The sequence below is a fragment of the Muscardinus avellanarius genome, assembly GCF_963383645.1.
Source record: "Muscardinus avellanarius genome assembly, chromosome: 9".
In the NCBI taxonomy this organism is placed as follows: domain Eukaryota; kingdom Metazoa; phylum Chordata; class Mammalia; order Rodentia; family Gliridae; genus Muscardinus; species Muscardinus avellanarius.
In genome coordinates, this window is record NC_137795.1 from 66504824 (window position 1) to 66522843 (window position 18020).

General features: G+C 40.8%; 1 protein-coding gene across 1 annotated transcript in view; it reads right to left on the minus strand.

The window, feature by feature from the left end:
* PON2 (paraoxonase 2) overlaps positions 1–6508 on the minus strand; it is a gene marked incomplete at both ends in the record, with an annotated part of 46128 nt that extends 39620 nt beyond the window's left edge. The window contains one exon of the mRNA XM_080701713.1: positions 6435–6508. Coding sequence (XP_080557839.1) covers positions 6435–6508 — 74 coding nt within the window. The remainder of the gene's footprint in view (positions 1–6434) is intronic.
* Between the last annotated feature and the right edge of the window lie 11512 nt (positions 6509–18020).

Below are 18020 nucleotides of genomic sequence, written 5' to 3' on the forward strand. Positions count from 1 at the left end.
CCTCGTGAGCACCTGAAATGTGTGCACTAAGTAACCTAAGAATTTGTGCTTTAGTGTGCAAATGCAGGGATGAATCTGCCAATGGCAGAGAATCTAGGAGTACACGCAGAAGCTGCACGAAGTGTACTTGGAATCAGAAGATCTGGCTCAGAGCACAGGCCCAGCACTAATTCATTATCTGTTGAACTAAATGATTCACCTTTCGAAACCTCAATATTCACATGTACAGTAGAGAAAGGAGGAGACACAAGAAGACTCAATGAAGGCATAAAAATGGGCATTCTTTCTAAACATCAGTAAGTGTATATTTTGGTTTAATACAAAGAACTTTTTGACACAGTGGCCAGGATGACACAGTCACATAATAAATGATATGGAGGATGGTGGTTAAAAAAAAAGTTTTCCCTTGGAGAGTTCCACAACAGATTCCAGAGCTTCCTGTTGGAAGTGTCATCGAAGGCATCAAATGAAATACTCAGACACTTGTTTGGGGGGTTCCTGCCCACTCGTAGGTCTCTGAAGCACTAGAGTCTCATGATTCATCCAATGCTCTGTACTCTGCGACAAGGAGCAAACAGCTTGGGAATATTTGTTTGTTTCTGTGTTCTCCTTTATTGCTCAACTAGGGAGGGCTGGGGAAGGTAGGTGTGGAATGCCATCCTCCCCTGGGAACCTCAGGAAGTTACAATTCAGAAGGAAAAAGACAATCTTGACTACATGTATCCAGCTGGGACATGCTTCCACTAAAACTTATCAACATTGTTTATCTGCAACTCAAGCTGAAATTTAAGTGGGCATCCTGGGGGAGAGAAATAACTTAATTGCCAAAGTGCCATCTCTAATAATTAAATAATTAAACAGTAGGCATCAAAGGAGGAAAAAAACCAACAACAAAAAGTTTCTTTTCCTTCCTCCTTCTGAAAAGCCTTTCCTTATGGAGAACTGGGAGCATGCTGCTTTTTGAAATAGACTCTCAGGGTTTGGAAGGAGAAAGTCTACAAATCTGAGCCCTTTACCACCCTACGTAGATAGCAAGCACTCATTATTCCTCACTCATAGGTCACCAATACAATACAGGATGCTACCTTCAATGTGAATTTCAGATGAGGAATGATCTTTTAGTATAATTATGTCCCAAATTCCATGCTTATACTAAAAATGCAGAAGTCTTCTGGACTTGTACTAAAAATTGGTTCGTTGCTTATCTGCAGTTCAAACTTAATCCTGCATTTTTGGGTTTACTAGACCTAGTCACCTACCATGTACTTTCAGATTCTCACATCAGCCCATTGGGACCTTCAACCATCCAATGAACTTACCACCAAGTGTAATCACTGCTCATAAAAGTTTATCACAGTCAAATCTTTATAAAGAAAAATTGCATCAAACTGTCAGTTACCTATCAGGTACATTCCATGTCCATAAGCCTTATTTATTTTTTATTTGGTTTGTAACTATAGCACCTACCATTCAAAGGGACTTAAGTTTAAAACCTTAAGATTAGTAAGAAGAAGGTGGCAAAAAAATGGCTGTTGATGGAAGAAACTTCAACTTGTGGCAACACTGGTGATTTGAACATCACAAGTGGCAACTTAATGAGCTTGTGAGTGCTGTTGGCCGTGCTTTTAAAGCTGCAAGCTGGATGGATCATACGATGTCATCTGACTCACGGGACTTCAAAAGCACAGGTGCAAAGAGCAGAAGCAGACTTATGAACTCTGAAGAAGCTAAGTAGTTTCTGTACAGCAAAAGAAACAATCAAGAGAGTGAAGAGGCAGCCTGCAGATTGGGAGAATGTATTTGCAATCTATTTGATAAAGGGTCCATGTCCAAAATATATAAAGAACTCTAACAACTCATTAGCAAAATAAATAAAGAAAGAAAGAAATACAACAACAACAAAATCCAGTTTCTGAAAAGCCATACAAATAGCCAACAGATATGTGAAAATGAAAATCCCTCATCATCTATGAAATGCAAATCAGAATTTCAACAGGAAAGGCTATCATAAAAAAGACAATAACTATCAAGGGTTGGAGCATTTTTATTTTATTTTTTTGCCTCCTACAGTGTGTGGGAGATAGAGATAGAACCTGTCCTTGTACTGCTAGGAAAGTACTCTACTTCTGAGTTCCACCACCCAGCCTAAAAAAGGAATCTTTATTTACTGTTGTTTAACATGTAAATTAATATAGCCATTGAGAAAAATAACAAGGTTCCTAAAAAAATTAAAACTGGAACTACTGTATGATTTAGCTATCCCACTCCTAGGTCTATATATCTAAAGGAAATGAAATCCGTATGTGGAAAAGACACCCATAATCCATGCTTAGACAGCACTATTCACAACAGGCAAGAAATGGAAACAACCTAAGCGTCCATCAGTGGATACATGGAAAAAGAAAATGTGGTACATATCTACAATGGAATATTATTCAGCCAAAGAAAAAGATGGAATCCTGTCACTTGTTACAGTATGTTTTCAAGCCTCAGAAGGGACAATTATTTTAGGAAATAATTCAAGCACAGAAAGACAAACATTGCACAATCTCATTCATATGTGAAATCTTAAGAAGTTGCTCCAATAGAAGCTACAGGAGTGGTTACCAGAGGTGGAGTCAGGGAGAGACGAGTCAGGGGATGCAATGCTACCCAGGATAATGATACCCAGTTCTTGTATAGTAAGGTGACGAAAGCAACAATAACATAAATTTCAAAATAGGTAGAATTTTTGAGTGTTCTCACCATAAAAATATTATAAATGTTTAAGATGATGGCAGTGATAATTAGCCCTATTTGATCATTATACAGTGTATACACGTATTTAAAAACAGGATCATGGAGCCAGGTGTGGTGGCACACACTTGAAATCCCAGCATTTGGGAGGCTGAGACCAAAGGATTGTGGTTCGCAGACAACCTCAGCTACTTACTGAGGCCCTTTGCAACTCAGTCAGACCCTGTTGCAAAATAAAGACTAAAAAATAGGGCTGAGGGTGTAGCTCAGAGGTAGAATGTCCCTGGGTTCCATCCCCAGCACCGAAAAAAAATAGCATCATGGCTCCTCAGAATATGTACATTTATTATCAATCAAAAATAAAATAGAACTTAAGACACAACACAGAAATGTTCTGTAGAAGTTGAATGAGCACTTATGTTAACTAAGGCCAACCTGCCCATTTCCTAACAGTAAGCATCTTCCTCCAATTCTCTCCCCCTCCCCACATACACACGCCCCTGTAACATACAATCACACACTCCTGCATTGCTTGGTGAGCAGAGGGAGCTACATCCCTGCGAACTGTGGAGCCATCTTGAATGTTACGGTGTCACTTTTCCCTTCTCCCTCATCCCTGGGGTTACAGAGTCTGGATCCTGGTTTTCTTCTCCAAACTACCAAATAACAACTATTTTCCAAACCATGTCTATTCTCTTCTCATAGTTTGCAACCCTAAGAGCACATTAAAATGATCAAGAGAGGGCTGTTTTTGTTTTGTAGTGCTAGGTGTCATTACCCTGGGATTTTCACACCTAGGCAAGGACTCTATCACTGAGCTACAACCCCCCACCCCCATCACATCAGGAGAGGTGTGTGTGTTTTTTTTCCCTACTTGACACTGGAGATGGAACCCTGAAAAACTACCTCTGAGCTACACCTCCAGTCCTTTTCATTTTTTTACTTTGAAATAGGGTCTCCCTGCCGGGTGTGGTGGTGCACGCTTGTAATACCCACGCTTGGGAGGTGGAGACAGGAGGATCCCTCAGGTTCGAAGCCAGCCTCGCTGGCTTGAGAGACCCTGTTTCCAAATAAAAAATATATAAAATAAGTCTGGGAGTGTAGCCCAGAGGTAGAAGGGTTTCCAGAAACCCCAATACCACCAAAAAAAAAAAAAAAAGAGAAAGAAATAGGGTCTCCCTAAGTTTCTGACATTGTTTGCCTTTTTTTTTTTTTTTTTTTTGCAGTCTGAGGGACAGAACCCAGGGGAACCAAGCTACACCCCCAGCCCTATTTTTTTTTTATTCTTTATCTTGAAACAGGATCTCACTGAAATGCAAAGGGCCTCATTAAGTTGCTGAGGCTGTCTGAGAACCCAGTTCCTCCTGTCTCAGCCTCCCAAATGCTAAAATTACAACTGTGCTCTTCCATGCCCAGCCTGACACGGTTTGGTTTTCAAACCTTCAATCCTCCTATCTCAGCCTCTCAAGTACTAGAATTATAGGCCTGAGCTACCATGTTGTCTAGCAGGTACTGGAATGGGACCCAGGGGGATTCTATACCTCTAAGCAACACCCCCAGCTCTTCTTATTATTTTTTAAAAATTTGAAACAGGTTCTCCCTAAATTACTGAGTTGGGCCTCAAACCTGTGAGACTCCAGTTTCAGCTTACCAAGTACTGGGATTACAGGTGTGCATCGCTACATCCTTTCTTCCTTTTTTTTTTTTTTTTTTTTTTTTTTTTTTTTGTGGTACTGGGATTGGAACCCAGGGGCATTCTACCTCTGAGCTACACCCCTGCCCTATTTTTTATTCTTTATTTTGAAACAGGGTCTGACTGAGTTGCAAAGGGCCTCACTAAGTAGCTGAGGCTGTCTGTGAACCAAGATCCTCCTGTCTCAGCCTCACAAATCCTGGGATTACAAGCTTGCACCACTTTGCCCAGCTCCTATTTTTTTAAAATAAAATAATACCAAGGCCTGGGCCCTACCTACATCAAGTGATTGAGAATCTCTGGGGATGCCACCTATATCTAAGCCCTCAGGAGACCCTAATGTACAAAGAACTACCGCTCTATCCTTCCAGATGGGTCTACAAAATGCTGCAAAAGTGATTATATCAGATTTTGCTGAATAACAAACAAAAAACATCAACACTTTCTTTTGCCTATTAAAGCTGGGTCTCATTTCCCAATCAATACTGAACAGCCTAAAAACCAGTCTTTCCTGCTGCCCTTACTGTTCTCATCCCTTGACTTCTTCCAACTGGTCTATCTGCGTTGCCAGCCTCCCCACCTTAGCCCTGTAGCTGGGGGGAACACCTTCCACCTGGGAGGTAATTCCATCAAGTGTTTCCATCACAGTACTTGTTGCACCCAAGCTTCAAGGCCAATGTATCTCTTCCTTCCTCCAAACTCCCTCGGGGGATGTACTCTTTGCTCTGAAAGCCTATAGGGGTTCACTGTACAAGTCCTGGATGTGCTAATTCATGTATGCAGGCATTTTCTATTTGTATACACTTGTATTGGTGCATTGTAGTTTTATATCTAGTGAAGTTCAGAGTGATCAGGACATACACGCACACCGCACTTGGTAAGCACACTCCTTCCCATTCCTTTACTGTACAGAATACTGAAATTGGCTCTGGTATTCTCACATAGGTACACACCATCGATGGAACTGTTTCTTTTATTAATTCTCCCCCCCCCCCGCCCTAGACTACCTCCCTAGCGCCGCTGAGATTTCCCCTCAATTACCTCAAATCCCTCTCATATCCTGATTATGTATTTATTTATTTATCTTTATGATACAGGGAATTGAACCCAGAGGTGTTCTGCCTACAAGTTACACCTCCAGCCTTTTTTATTTTGAAACAAGGTCTTGCTAAGTTGCTGAGGGCCTTGTTTAAATAGCCAAGGTTGAGACCTCCAACACAGGATCCTCCTGTCTCAGCCTCCCAAGTACAAGGATTACAGGTGTGCCCCGCCATCCCCAGCTCCTCATATATTTACTTTATTTCTTTCCTCTTCTATATTAGGGGACACCCCCTGTAAGATCTTAGTCTACTTCAGGAGCCTAGGCAGGCACACCATACATAGCAGGTGCTCAGTATTTCTGGAATTCTTCTGTATGAGACTTATGAAATTTAAGTTGGTAATTTAGAAACCATGATGTCTAACCAGCAAGTTTTCATAATAATCAATATATGAGATGTACTTGTACTGCTTGTCTTTCTGACTTCGGGGATCCTGAGTGCATATATAAATAAGGAAGTGATGTAAGAACAGTGGCTGATTATCTCAAGCAGCTTTGATCTACAGCACCAAAATTAGAGAAAAGAAGAGTTCTCCAAGTATTCCGAGGCGGGATAGCGGGTAACTTTATTAACTATGGGGCCGGTTCCGGCAACAAAGAGAAGCTGTACCAGTGACCTGAGATAAATCTTTATAATTAAATTTCCAATGCATGAGTAATAGTGATTTTTCAAGTTAAAGCGCCGGATTTGCCCTTGAGTAATTGCAAAGCGCTCGCTGGTCAACCTAGGCAGCAGAACTTCAGCAGTAAAGGTGGAAACTTTGGAGAAAGTGTCCCACCCAGGGTGGGGGGGTTCCTCTAGCTCGGGAACCGACTGCCAGCCTGGCCTTCCCGCGGTCCCCGCCCGGGCTCCGTCCCGCGCCTGCGTCCTCTCCCGCAGGAGGAGGGGACCCGAGCCCCACCTACCTCAGCGCCAAGAACCTCTCGCCCAGCAGCGCCAGCGCTATCCCCAGCAAGCCCACGGCCACCAGCCGCCCCATGGCGCGAGAGCCGCCGCCGTCCTGCTCGGGCCTGGCCGGGCAGCTCCGTGGGCGGGGCCAGCTCGGGGCCAGGCCCCGCCCCGTCGGCCGCCAGCCAACCCGCGCCCGCGCCCGCGCCCGCCCCGCCCCGCCCCGCCCCGCCCCGGCTCCCGAGCCAGCGCCAACCCCAGGCCGCTTGCATGCGCTGTGCAGAGGCGGCCTGACTGTGCCCCAGGAACCGCTCAAGTCCTGGAGTCCTTCTGGTTTCAATTGGGGAACAATTGACACTGGGTTGTAAATATTTCATAGTGGAATCACTACTTTTTACAGTAGGATGTATGTTGGAAGGGAAGACTTCAACCTACATAAATAAATAAATAAATAAATAAATAAATAAATAAATAAATAAATAAAATGTATAAAACGGAAACTTACCAGTTGAGAAAATCGGGAGGTTGAGGCAAGAAGAATTCAAGTTGGAGGCCAGCCTGAGCAACTTAGCCAGCCAGACACTGTCTCAAAATAAAATTAAAGCTGGCTGGGGAGCGGGGTGTGGTGGTTTATGCTTGTAATCTCAGCATTTGGGAGGCTGAGACAGGAGGATTGCGGTTCAAGGACAGCCTCTGCTACTTAGGCCCTTTGCAACTGAGTGAGACCCTGTTTCAAAATAAAGAATAAAAAATAGGGTAGGGGATGTAGGTCGGAGGTAGAGTGCCCCTGGGTTCCATCCCCAGACCCCCCTCCCCCCCCACACACACAAAGAGGGCTGAAGGGCTGAAGATGTAGCTCAGCGGTAGAATGCTTGCCTAGCATGTGCAGGGCCCCAGGTTTAGTTTGTGTGTATGTGTGTGTGTGTGTGTGTGTGTGTGTGTGTGTGTATGTGTGTGGTGTATAGGGGGTCATCTGTAGGGTCTGTAGCAATTGTAATGAAACTGTTACTTACATTATTAGCAAAGTTACAAGTATTGCTAATCTTTCAGAGATGACTTTGGTAATTGAAAGAAATGCTAAATTTCATTTGAAATCAAGGGTTTCTCCACCCCCCCACCCAAGATGGACCTATTTTTTTTTCCCACCTTGGTAATGCTGGAAATTGAACCCAGGGCCTTGCCGTGCTGGGCAAACACTCTACCACTGAGCTTCCACCCCCGGCCCTCCTAATACTGATACAGAGCAAGAACTCTGATGCAGGTTAAGGCTGTGCTGCACTGACGGCAGGAGGCAGGCCTCATTGCCTCATCTCTGAGTAGTCAGAGATGTAGTCAGAATTTAGGGGTGGGGGCTATGCATCTAAACCAGATGTCTTAGGACTTCTATTTCTTTCTCTCTTTCTTTATTTTCCTTGCTTCTTTGGTCTCATTTCCTTCTTTCCTTTCTTCACTGCTAGGTATTGAACCCAAAGATGCTCTACCAATGTGCTATCCCCCAGTCATTTTTATTTTCAATTTTGAGACAGGGTCTGGCAAAGTTGACCAAGCTGGCCTTGAACTGTGGTGGCTCAGCCTCCTGAACTCTGGGAGAGCTAGCGTAGACCACATACCTGGCTACAGCTACCTAGGACTGTTACATGGGCTTCTTGCTTAGTTCTGAGAGTCTTATTCCAAGGACTCCTGGGTAGCAGGACTCCAGGTTAAGAGCCAGGATGCAATACCTTTCTGCATGTGTCAAAAATGCAGAAATCATAGATTAGAAATATGATTACCTAGCTGGGTGTTATTCTCAATATTCATTTCCCTTTCACAATTTAAAAAAAAAAAAAAAACCTCAAGAAACAAAAAACCAACCAACCAACCAACCAACCAACCAACCAGCTAAACAAACAAAGGCATGCTCATAATTTTACTTAGTTTCAACTGAAATGAAGGGGTTGGAGATCTGCATCTTTTATTTTTTTTTCAGTACTGGGGATGGAACCCAGGGGCATTCTACCCCCAAGCTACACTCCTACCCCTATTTTTTATTCTTTATTTTATTTATTTATTATTATTATTATTATTATTATTATTATTATTATTATTAGTTTTTTTGTGGTACTGGGGTTCCTGGAAGCCCTTCTACCTCCGGGCTGCACTCCCAGACCTATTTTATATTTTTGAAACAGGATCTCTTATGCCAGCGCGGCTGGCTTTGAACCTGCGCGATCTTCCTATCTCCGCCTCCCAAGCATGGGGATTACAAGCGTGTGCCACCACGCCTGGCTTTATTTTTTATTATTTTTATTTTTTATTATTTTTTGGTGGAACTGGGGGATGGAACCCAGGGGCTTTCTACCTCCAGGCTGTACTTCCAGACCTATTTTTATATTTTATTTGAAAACAGGGTCTCACTATGTTGCTGAGAACCTCACTAAGTAGCTGAGGCTGGCTTCGAACCTGTGTGATCCTCCTGTCTCAGCCTCCCAAGCGCAGGGATCACAAGCGTGCACCACCACGCCCAGCTTATTCTTTATTTTAAAACAGGGTCTCACTTGATTGCAAAGGGCGTCACTGATTAGTAGCTGAGGCTGTCTTTGAACCACATTCTCCTGTCTCAGCCTTTCAAATGCTGGGATTACAAGCGGGCGCCACCACACCCAGTTTAGGAGGTCTGCATCTTTTAGACTAGACTCCGGGTAGGAAAACCCCAGCCTGGAGCTGGCTTCCTGCCCTCCCTTGCCTAGAGCAGACATCGTTGATGGATCATAGCAATGCTTCTCACCAAGTCCAAACTTGTCCTCACCATCTTTCCAGATGACAACAGGGAAAGAAAGAAGAACCCACAGGTCACTACTGACAGATTTCGGGTCAGGATGAAGCCCATTTTCCATCTATGCTCTGGAGTTTAATATGGAAGAATTTGAGATAACCAGAGTTTTCAAGTCCAACCAAACCTAACTAACCTCACTCTCAGAGAATCTTAGAGACACTGTGTTTTAATTCTCTTCACGGGACTAGTGAGCCCTCCGCTACTTGGTGTAAGGAATACAGTATCCCCTACTCATTTTCTCTCAGAATGTCGCTATTGAGGCAAATTCTGCTGAAACCATCCCAGTCTCATCTCCAATGTCACCGCCATGGTAAGGCTAGTAATCACTGTTTCTCAGAGAGATTCCCCCCACCCCCAATGTGGAAATCAGAAACCTACCTTTTCCATTGTGAAAATTTTGTACTGATTATTGGATTTTACAGTATACCTTAGTCAGCATTTCAGAAAACTGGGATTTTAGGCAACACCAAGAATTTACCCTCTGGTTACTACCTGGGGGATAGTGGTGTCCGACTACCAAATAACCAAGTTGCTCAATACAAAACAAACTTGTTCCGGAACCTGTTTGTATGCTGACAACTCCTTAGACTTGGCATGAAACAGTATTTCTCAAATAATGACTTACAACCAGCTTATAATTAGAAATTTAGTTATTCTTGGGCAAATTTTAAAAAATAATAATACCTTTTATCAATGCTTCTAAAACTGCAGTGAAGGACAGGTTTTTCTTTGCCTTTATAAAATGCAATGGAATACTGGAAAATAAAATATCAGATATAAAAATTAAAAGCCCCAATTTTTTAATTATTTGATTCCACAGACACAAATTACTTTTTCAAATTTCTATAAAAGTTTCTAAATTTTTCATACTTATGGGATAGAAACATAGTTTGCAAACTGAAAGTGGTCCTTGGAGTATACTGTCTTTCATCAAATACTGTTAACTCTTTAAAAATCTTCTTTTTTTTTTTTTTTGCAGTACTGAGGATTAAACTCCAGGGGCATTCTACCTTCAAGCTACACCCCCAGCCCTACTTTTTTATTCTTTATTTTGAAACAGGGTCTCACTAATTGTGGAGGGCCTCACTTAGTAGCTAAGGCCTTCATCTGGTCATGAACCTGTAATCCTCCTGTCTCATGGGACTACAAGTGTATGACATCCTGTACAGCTCAACTCTTTAAAATTCTTTGCAGAGTATTGTCACACCTAAAATTTATTGTAGTTTGTGAAATAGGTAACTCATGATTATTATCATTACATATAATACGTGACAGGAGGTAGGCCTTCCATATCCTTTTATTCCTTTCTTTCTTTACTGGTGTTTTAAGAATGGGGACATATTTTTTACACAAAAGAATGCATTGAAGAGTTGTTATAAAATATTGTTATTATAAGTAAGATAAAAACGTGCTTTATGATGCTTCACTTTGGGGCTTTTTTAAGGGTAAAGAGATTTCCCTCCAGCCAGGCTTTTTTTTTTTTTTTTTTTTGGTGGTGCTGGGGATGGAACCATTCTCCGGTCTACACTCCCAGACCTATTTTTATATTTTTATTTGGAAATAGGGTCTCTTAAGCCAGTGAAGCTGGCTTCAAACCTGCACAATCCTCCTGTTTCTGCCTCCCAAGCGCGGGGATTACAAACGTGCACCACCACGCTATTTTTGAAAAATGTTAATATATTAAAAACTGAAAAAAATACCATAATAGAAACAAAAACGTGGTTGTAATGTATTTTTAAGCATTTATATTCAACAAATTAACATATTCAAATATTTGGTTGAAAAAATATAAACATGTTTGTAGAAATATAAATCACACATAAATATAAAATATAATGTACTTGTCACAAAATAATCGTGTTTTATGAAAAAAATTTCTGTCACGCAGGAGGAATGATTCGGTGTGCGATCCACGTTTAAAATAAATGAGTTTGTATCAATTGTTTCAACGTGTTTTTATGATGTATGAGTAAGTGAATTCTAAGGTAGAAAGTCAACATGAAAGGCTCTTTGTGAACTTAAAATCTAAGCCAAAATGGCCCATCCATCCCCAGGAGACCCGAGCCAATGTCCACAGAGGGCTGTGGGCTTTGCTGCCTCTCCTCCAGGAGCTGTTAGACCTGAAGGGAGGGGACAAGGTAAGAAAGAAAGAAGCAGACCTCCCCCCGCACTGCACCTGAGGCCTGGCTTTGGATAGCCTGGACTCTATAGAGAAAAGCAAGACATTTTGTCTTACTCTAAGAAATACATACGTTTTCTACTGTCCAGAGCAAAATTTTTTGTAGTTGTCTGTTCATGAACAGTAGGTACAACCTTTTTCAGAAGGCTTAATGAAGGAGGCAGCTGAAGTCATGCCATGGATATTACTTATTGAGCCCTTCCTATTTCACATTTAACCATTTGAATTAGGTCCTATTATTATCTGAACTTTATAACTGATGAAACTGAGATCAGAAGTTAAGAATCTTACTCAGGGAGGCTGAGGCAGGAGGATCACAGGTTTGAAGCCAACCTCAGCTACTTAGCAAGACTGTAAGCAACTTAGCAAGACTGTGTTTTAGAAATAAAAAGAGCTGGGGGCCGGGCGTGGTGGCGCACACTTGTAATCCCCGCACTTGGGAGGCAGAGACAGGAGGATCGCACAGGTTCAAAGCCAGCCTCGCTGGCTTAGGAGACCCTGTTTCCAAATAAAAATATAAAATAGGTCTGGGAGTGTAGCCCGGAGATAGAAGGGCTTCCAGGAACCCCAGTACCACTTAAAAAAAAAAGAGCTGGGGATTTTATTCAGGGGTAAAATGCTCATTTCCAGGAAGATGGCGACCAAGGGAAGTAGCACATTTCAGTCCAGTGTACACTCCATCCCTATTGCCGTAAAAACAGCATCTTGACAAGAGAGGAAAAAACAGCATAAAATTGAACAGTAAGGCGTGAAATTAAGAAACTCCTACAAACAAAAATAGATACAAAATATCAAAACCTCTGGGACACCTTGAAGGCAGTATTAAGAGGAAAATTTATAGCACTGAGTGCCCACATAAGAAAAACAGAAAACCACCAAATAACCTAATGACACACCTCAAAGCCCTTGAAAAACAGGAACAGTTGAACCCCAAAGCCAGTAAAAAGATTATTAAAATCAGAGCAGAAATCAGTGAAGTAGAGAATAAAAAATATAGAAAACCAACAACAGCTGGTTTAAAACAAATATAAACCATTAGCCAATCTAACCAAAAGAAAGAATCAATCTAAATTGCAAGAATAAGAAATGAAAAGGGAGATATTACCTCTGACAGAATGGAAATTCAGAGAATTGTCAGAAACTACTTTGAAAAGCTATACTCCAACAAAATGGAAAATCTGAAAGAAATTGACAAATTTTTAGATACATACAACTGTACAACCTTCCTAAACTGAGTCAAGTAGATGTAGAAAATTTAAACCAACCAATAGCAATCAAAGAGATTAAAGCAGCAATAAAGAGCCTACCATCAAACAAAAGCCCAGGACCATATGGATTCCCAAGTGAATTTTATAAAACCTTTATAGAAGAGGTAATCCCAGTACTCCTCAGTCTATTCCATGCAATAGAAACATCTAAAACAGTCTGTAAAGCCAATATCACATTAATACCAAAACCAAATAAAAAGCTCAAGAAAAGAAAACTACAGGCCTATATCATTGATGAACTTAGATGAAAAAACTGCTAAACAAAATACTAGGGACACCTAATCAAAACCATATCAAGAAAATCATATACCATGACCAAGTAAGGTTCTTCCCAGGAATGCAAGGCCGATTCAACATATAAAAAACAATCCTGTAATTCATCACATCAACAGAACCAGAGACAAAAATCACACGATCATTTCAATAAGGGATAAAGGGGAAATTCCCTAATGTACATGATGTAATTCATAAACATATAAAAGTTAATAACTAAACCAAACATGAGAAGGAAGGAAGGGGGAGGGAATGGGGTGTGAATTGGGGAAGGGCTAAATAAGTAATATGTGCATGTATGCCTCTACCAGCTTGTACCCCATTAAAATGTATGACAACAATGCACCAAGAGAAAAGAAGTAAAATGCTCCTGGGTTAAATTCTCAGTACAAAAAATAAATAAATAAAAATTTAAAAATCTTGCTCTTCTCAGGGTTATACCCCTGGAAAATGGTAGAACCGGGATCCAATATAAGAAAATTTATACTCAGCCTCCATCCCCACATTTGTTATATCTTTTTTTCATTGTCAAATAGAAAGATTTATATTTCTTTGCTATCCATGGTAAGAGCAGAGATGAATGAGTTGGTAATTAGTTGAAGAAAAGGATCTTGTGTCAACTTACATAAGAGAGAGTTTAAAACTAGGTTGCTTTTTATACTTTTCCTCTTTACGTTTGCATTAATTCACTTAATATTTATTCTGTTCTGTGTCTCCAAGCAACTAGTGAAAATTCAAGGGCAGAGGAAGCCAACATTCCCTGCTCAGTGGTGGTCAGATTCTAGAGAGAGAAAGACACCTAAGACAAACATGTGTCAGGGACTGAGAACTTTGGTCTTTATTCTATGCATGATGTACAACCACTAAAGACTTTCAAGGAAGAGAGAAATATTTGTGCTTTACAGAGATCACTCTGATGGTTATGTGAAAGGTGGGCTGGAGTTTGCTTCCCAAGTTTATTTGAGACGACATACAGATGTGTACAGGCAGATGCAGTGAGCAAAGAAAGCCAATATATGGGAGAAAGGAGGGAGGCATGGAAGGTGATTTGAGTTGCTCATATAGGTGAATGGGAGGCACGCTAATTGGGACGAGAGAGGAACAGCTAGGGGCAATAGGAACAGGAAGAAAACTGAGTATGGTTTGGGACCCAGCTTATTTGATGTGATTGCAGCCAAGAGACAGTAGAGGATGAGTTTCTGGTGCTCAGGATTGAGGTCTTGTCTGGAGATGGAGACTTGGGGATTGTTAGGAGGGAGCACATTGAGCTGTGGAGACGATCTTTGGGAAGGTTCAAACCTGAAGTGATGCAGTCTATGTAGAGGTGCTAAGAATTCGATGGGTATGTGAGTTGCTAGGAAGAGAGTTGAAAGGTGTGAAGTGGAGAGGACCATTAGAAACTGAATTGTGCTTTATGGATGAGCTTTAGCAGGGAAAAGTATTCACTCACTAGTATGAGGTGGCCCTTTTACCTTTCCTCCTTGAATCTACATAGGTGGCCTTGGCATTCTTCATACCACAGTGCTCCAGGTGCTTACTCCTCACCATGGAAAATGAATCCTATTTGCTGTTCCTCACAGAGACCAGAGGCCACGTGGAAGAGGAGGGTGGGGTTGAGCGGTTGGAAAGAGTTCCCCGGGGTCACTTGTGCTTGGCCTAAGGCAGTTCCTGTTGTGACCCCTAGACGTCCACTAGCAGGAGTGCCAGGGGAAGCCTGCAGCTTGCTTCTGACAAGACCCCTCTCTTTTTCAATGCTTACCGCCTCTCTCCCCACATGTGTAACTTCACTGGGCCCTTCATCCCTGTTCCTGCAGTGGTCAGTAGCAGTGCAGATTCCCAGTTTCCTCACCCTCCAGACTTCCTTCCTCATCTGGCTGGGCACTGTCAAAGGACAAATTACAACTTTTTTGTGTGGGTGGTACTGGGGATGGAACCCAGGGGCATTCTACCTCCGAGCTACACCTCCAGCCCTATTTTTTATTTTTTATTTATTTTATTTTATTTATTTTATTTATGTTTTTGGTGGTACTGGGGTTCCTGGAAACCCTTCTACCTCCGGGCTACACTCCCAGACCTATTTTTATATATATTTTTTTATTTGGAAACAGGGTCTCTTAAGCCAGGGCAGCTGGTTTCGAACCTGTGCGATCCTCCTGTCTCTGCCTCCCAAGCACGGGGATTACAAGCGTGCACCACCACACCCGGCTTATTCTTTATTTTTGAAACAGGGTCTTACTGAATTGCAAAGGGCCTCACTAAGTAGCTGAGGCTGTCTTTGAACCCCAATACTCCTGTCTCAGCCTCCCAAATGCTGGGATTACAAGTATGCACCACCACACCTGGCTGCAACAAATTTTTAAAAGATATTAATTGGCTTTATTTTTGATGCTAGAATTGGACAATGCTTCATTCTATAAAATAGAATAAATGCACCACATAACTCAACAAAATACAGGCTCTATATAACAAACCCACAGCCAACATACTTCCTCTAAGAAGTGGGACAAGATAAGAATATCACTTCCACTACTCTTATGCAACATAGTACTGGTAGCCTTAACCAGAGCAATTAGGTAGGAGAAAGAAAGAAAAGGTATACAGTTAGCACAAAAATCTGTGTACATATGTTTTTTTTTTATCACATTGAACCTCACTATGATGTATAACAGCAATGCACTAGTAAAACAATTTTTTAAAAAGTCATACAAATAGCCAGGCGTGGTGGTGCACGCTTGTAATCCCCGCGCTTGGGAGGCAGAGACAGGAGGATCGCGCAGGTTCGAAGCCAGCCGCGCTGGCGTAAGAGACCCTGTTTCAAAAATATAAAATAAGTCTTGGAGTGTAGCCCGGAAATAGAAGGGCTTCCAGGAACCCCAGTACCACCAAAAAAAAAAAAAAAAAAGTCATACAAATAGGAAGGGATGTCAGATTCTCCTTGTTTGCAGATGATATGATTCTACATATGGAAAAATCCAAAGGCTCCACTAAAAATTATTAAAATTTATAAATGAATTAAGTAAAGTTGCACTATATAAAGTCAACATATAAAAGTCAGTAGCATTTTTGTGAGATTTCTGAGAAAGAAATCATGAAAAGAATCCCTTGAACAATAGCTTCAAAACAAAACAAAGAAACCCTAGGAATTAATTTAATCAAAGAAGTAAAACACTTCTACAATAATAATTATAAAACTCTGGTAAAAGAAATGGAAGACACAAGAAATTGGTAAGTCTTTCCATGTTCAAAGGTTAAAAGAGTTAATATTGTAAAAATGCCCATACTACCCAAAGCAATTTACCATAGATTCTTCAATACAATTCCCATTAAAACACCAATGGAATTCTTCACAAAACTAGAAAAAAAAGAACCTTAAATTTATATAGAGCCAGGTGTGGTGGTGCACAACTGTAATTTCAGTACTTGGAAGGCTAAGACAGGAGGATCTGGGTTTGCAGCCAACATCAACTACTTAGTGAGGCCCTCTGCAACTTAGTAAGACCCTGTTTCAAAATAAAGAATAAAATAGGGCTGGGGATATAGCTCAGAGGTAATATGCCCTTGAGTTCAATCTTTAGTACAGCAAAAAAAAAAAAAAAAACTTATATAGAACCCAAAGACTTCAAATAACCATGACAATTATGAGCAAAAACAAACCAAAACAAAAACAAAACAAAAATAACAACAACAACAAAATGCTGGAGGCATCATACTACCATATATATATATATATACTTACCTAGGGGGTTAGAGTTGTAACTTGGTGGCAGAGTGCTTGCCTAGCATGCACAAAGCCCTTGGTTCAACCCCCAGCACTGGAGAGAGGAAAGAAAAAAAAAAAGGAAGGACAAAAGAGAAAGAAAGGCAATGAGATACAGTAATCAAAACATGGCATTGGCATAAAAACAGACGCACAGACCAATAGAATATGATCAAGTGCCCCCAAATAACCTGCACATCATAGAGCCAACTGATTTTGAAGAAAGGTTCTAAAAAAATACATTGGAGAAAAGGCAGTCTTTTTAATAAATGGTGACAGAAAAATTCTGATTCACATGCTAAGGAATGAAACTAGACATCTATCTCCAATTAAACATAAGACCTCAAACTATGAAGCTACTAAAGAAAACATAAGGGAGATGCTTCAGGACATCAAAATCAGCAAGGAGTTTTTGGATAAGACCCCTAAAGCACAGGAAACAAAACAAATATAGGCAAATAGGATTAAATCAAATGAAGAATCTCTTATACAACAAAGAAAGTAATCTTCAGAGTAAAGAGACAAGCTACAGAATGGAAAAAAATATTTGCAAACAAAACATCCGATAAGGGGTAGATGTCTAGAATATATAAGAAACTTTAAAAACTCAGTAGCAAAAAAAAAAAAGCATTTAAACATTTACAGAAGATCTAATAGATAGGTATATGACAAATTATCATCACCATGAATATTAGGGAAATGCAAATAAAAACTACAGTGAGATGTCATCTAACTCCAGTAAGAATGGCTATTATCAAAAAAGATAAAACAATTGCTGGCAAGGATCTGGAGAGAAGAGAATACTTCCCACTGCTGATAGGAATGTAAATTAGTGTGGTATTATGGAGAACAGTACAGGGGTGCCTTAAAAATTAAAATTAGAACCTTCGTATGATCCAGCAACCTATGTAGATCTAGTATGGATGTATTCAGTATGACTATACTGGGTAAAATGGTTATATCAAACAGATACCTACACGCCCCTGTTCATTGCAACACCATTCACAATGGCCAAGAAATGAAAACAACCTAAGGGTCCATCAACTGATGAATGAATAAATAAAATCTTGTACGTAAATGCAAGGAAATATTATTTGGCCACAAAAAAAGAAACCCTGTTATTTTTCATGACATGGATGGAACTAGAGTGTTAATTGAAATAAGCCAGGCACAGAAAGACAAGTATCACATGATTTCACTCACATGTGTAATCTTTTTTTTTTTTTTTTTTTTTTGTGGTACTGGGGTTCCTGGAAGCCCTTCTACTTCCGGGCTACACTCCCAGACCTATTTTTATATTTTTATTTGGAA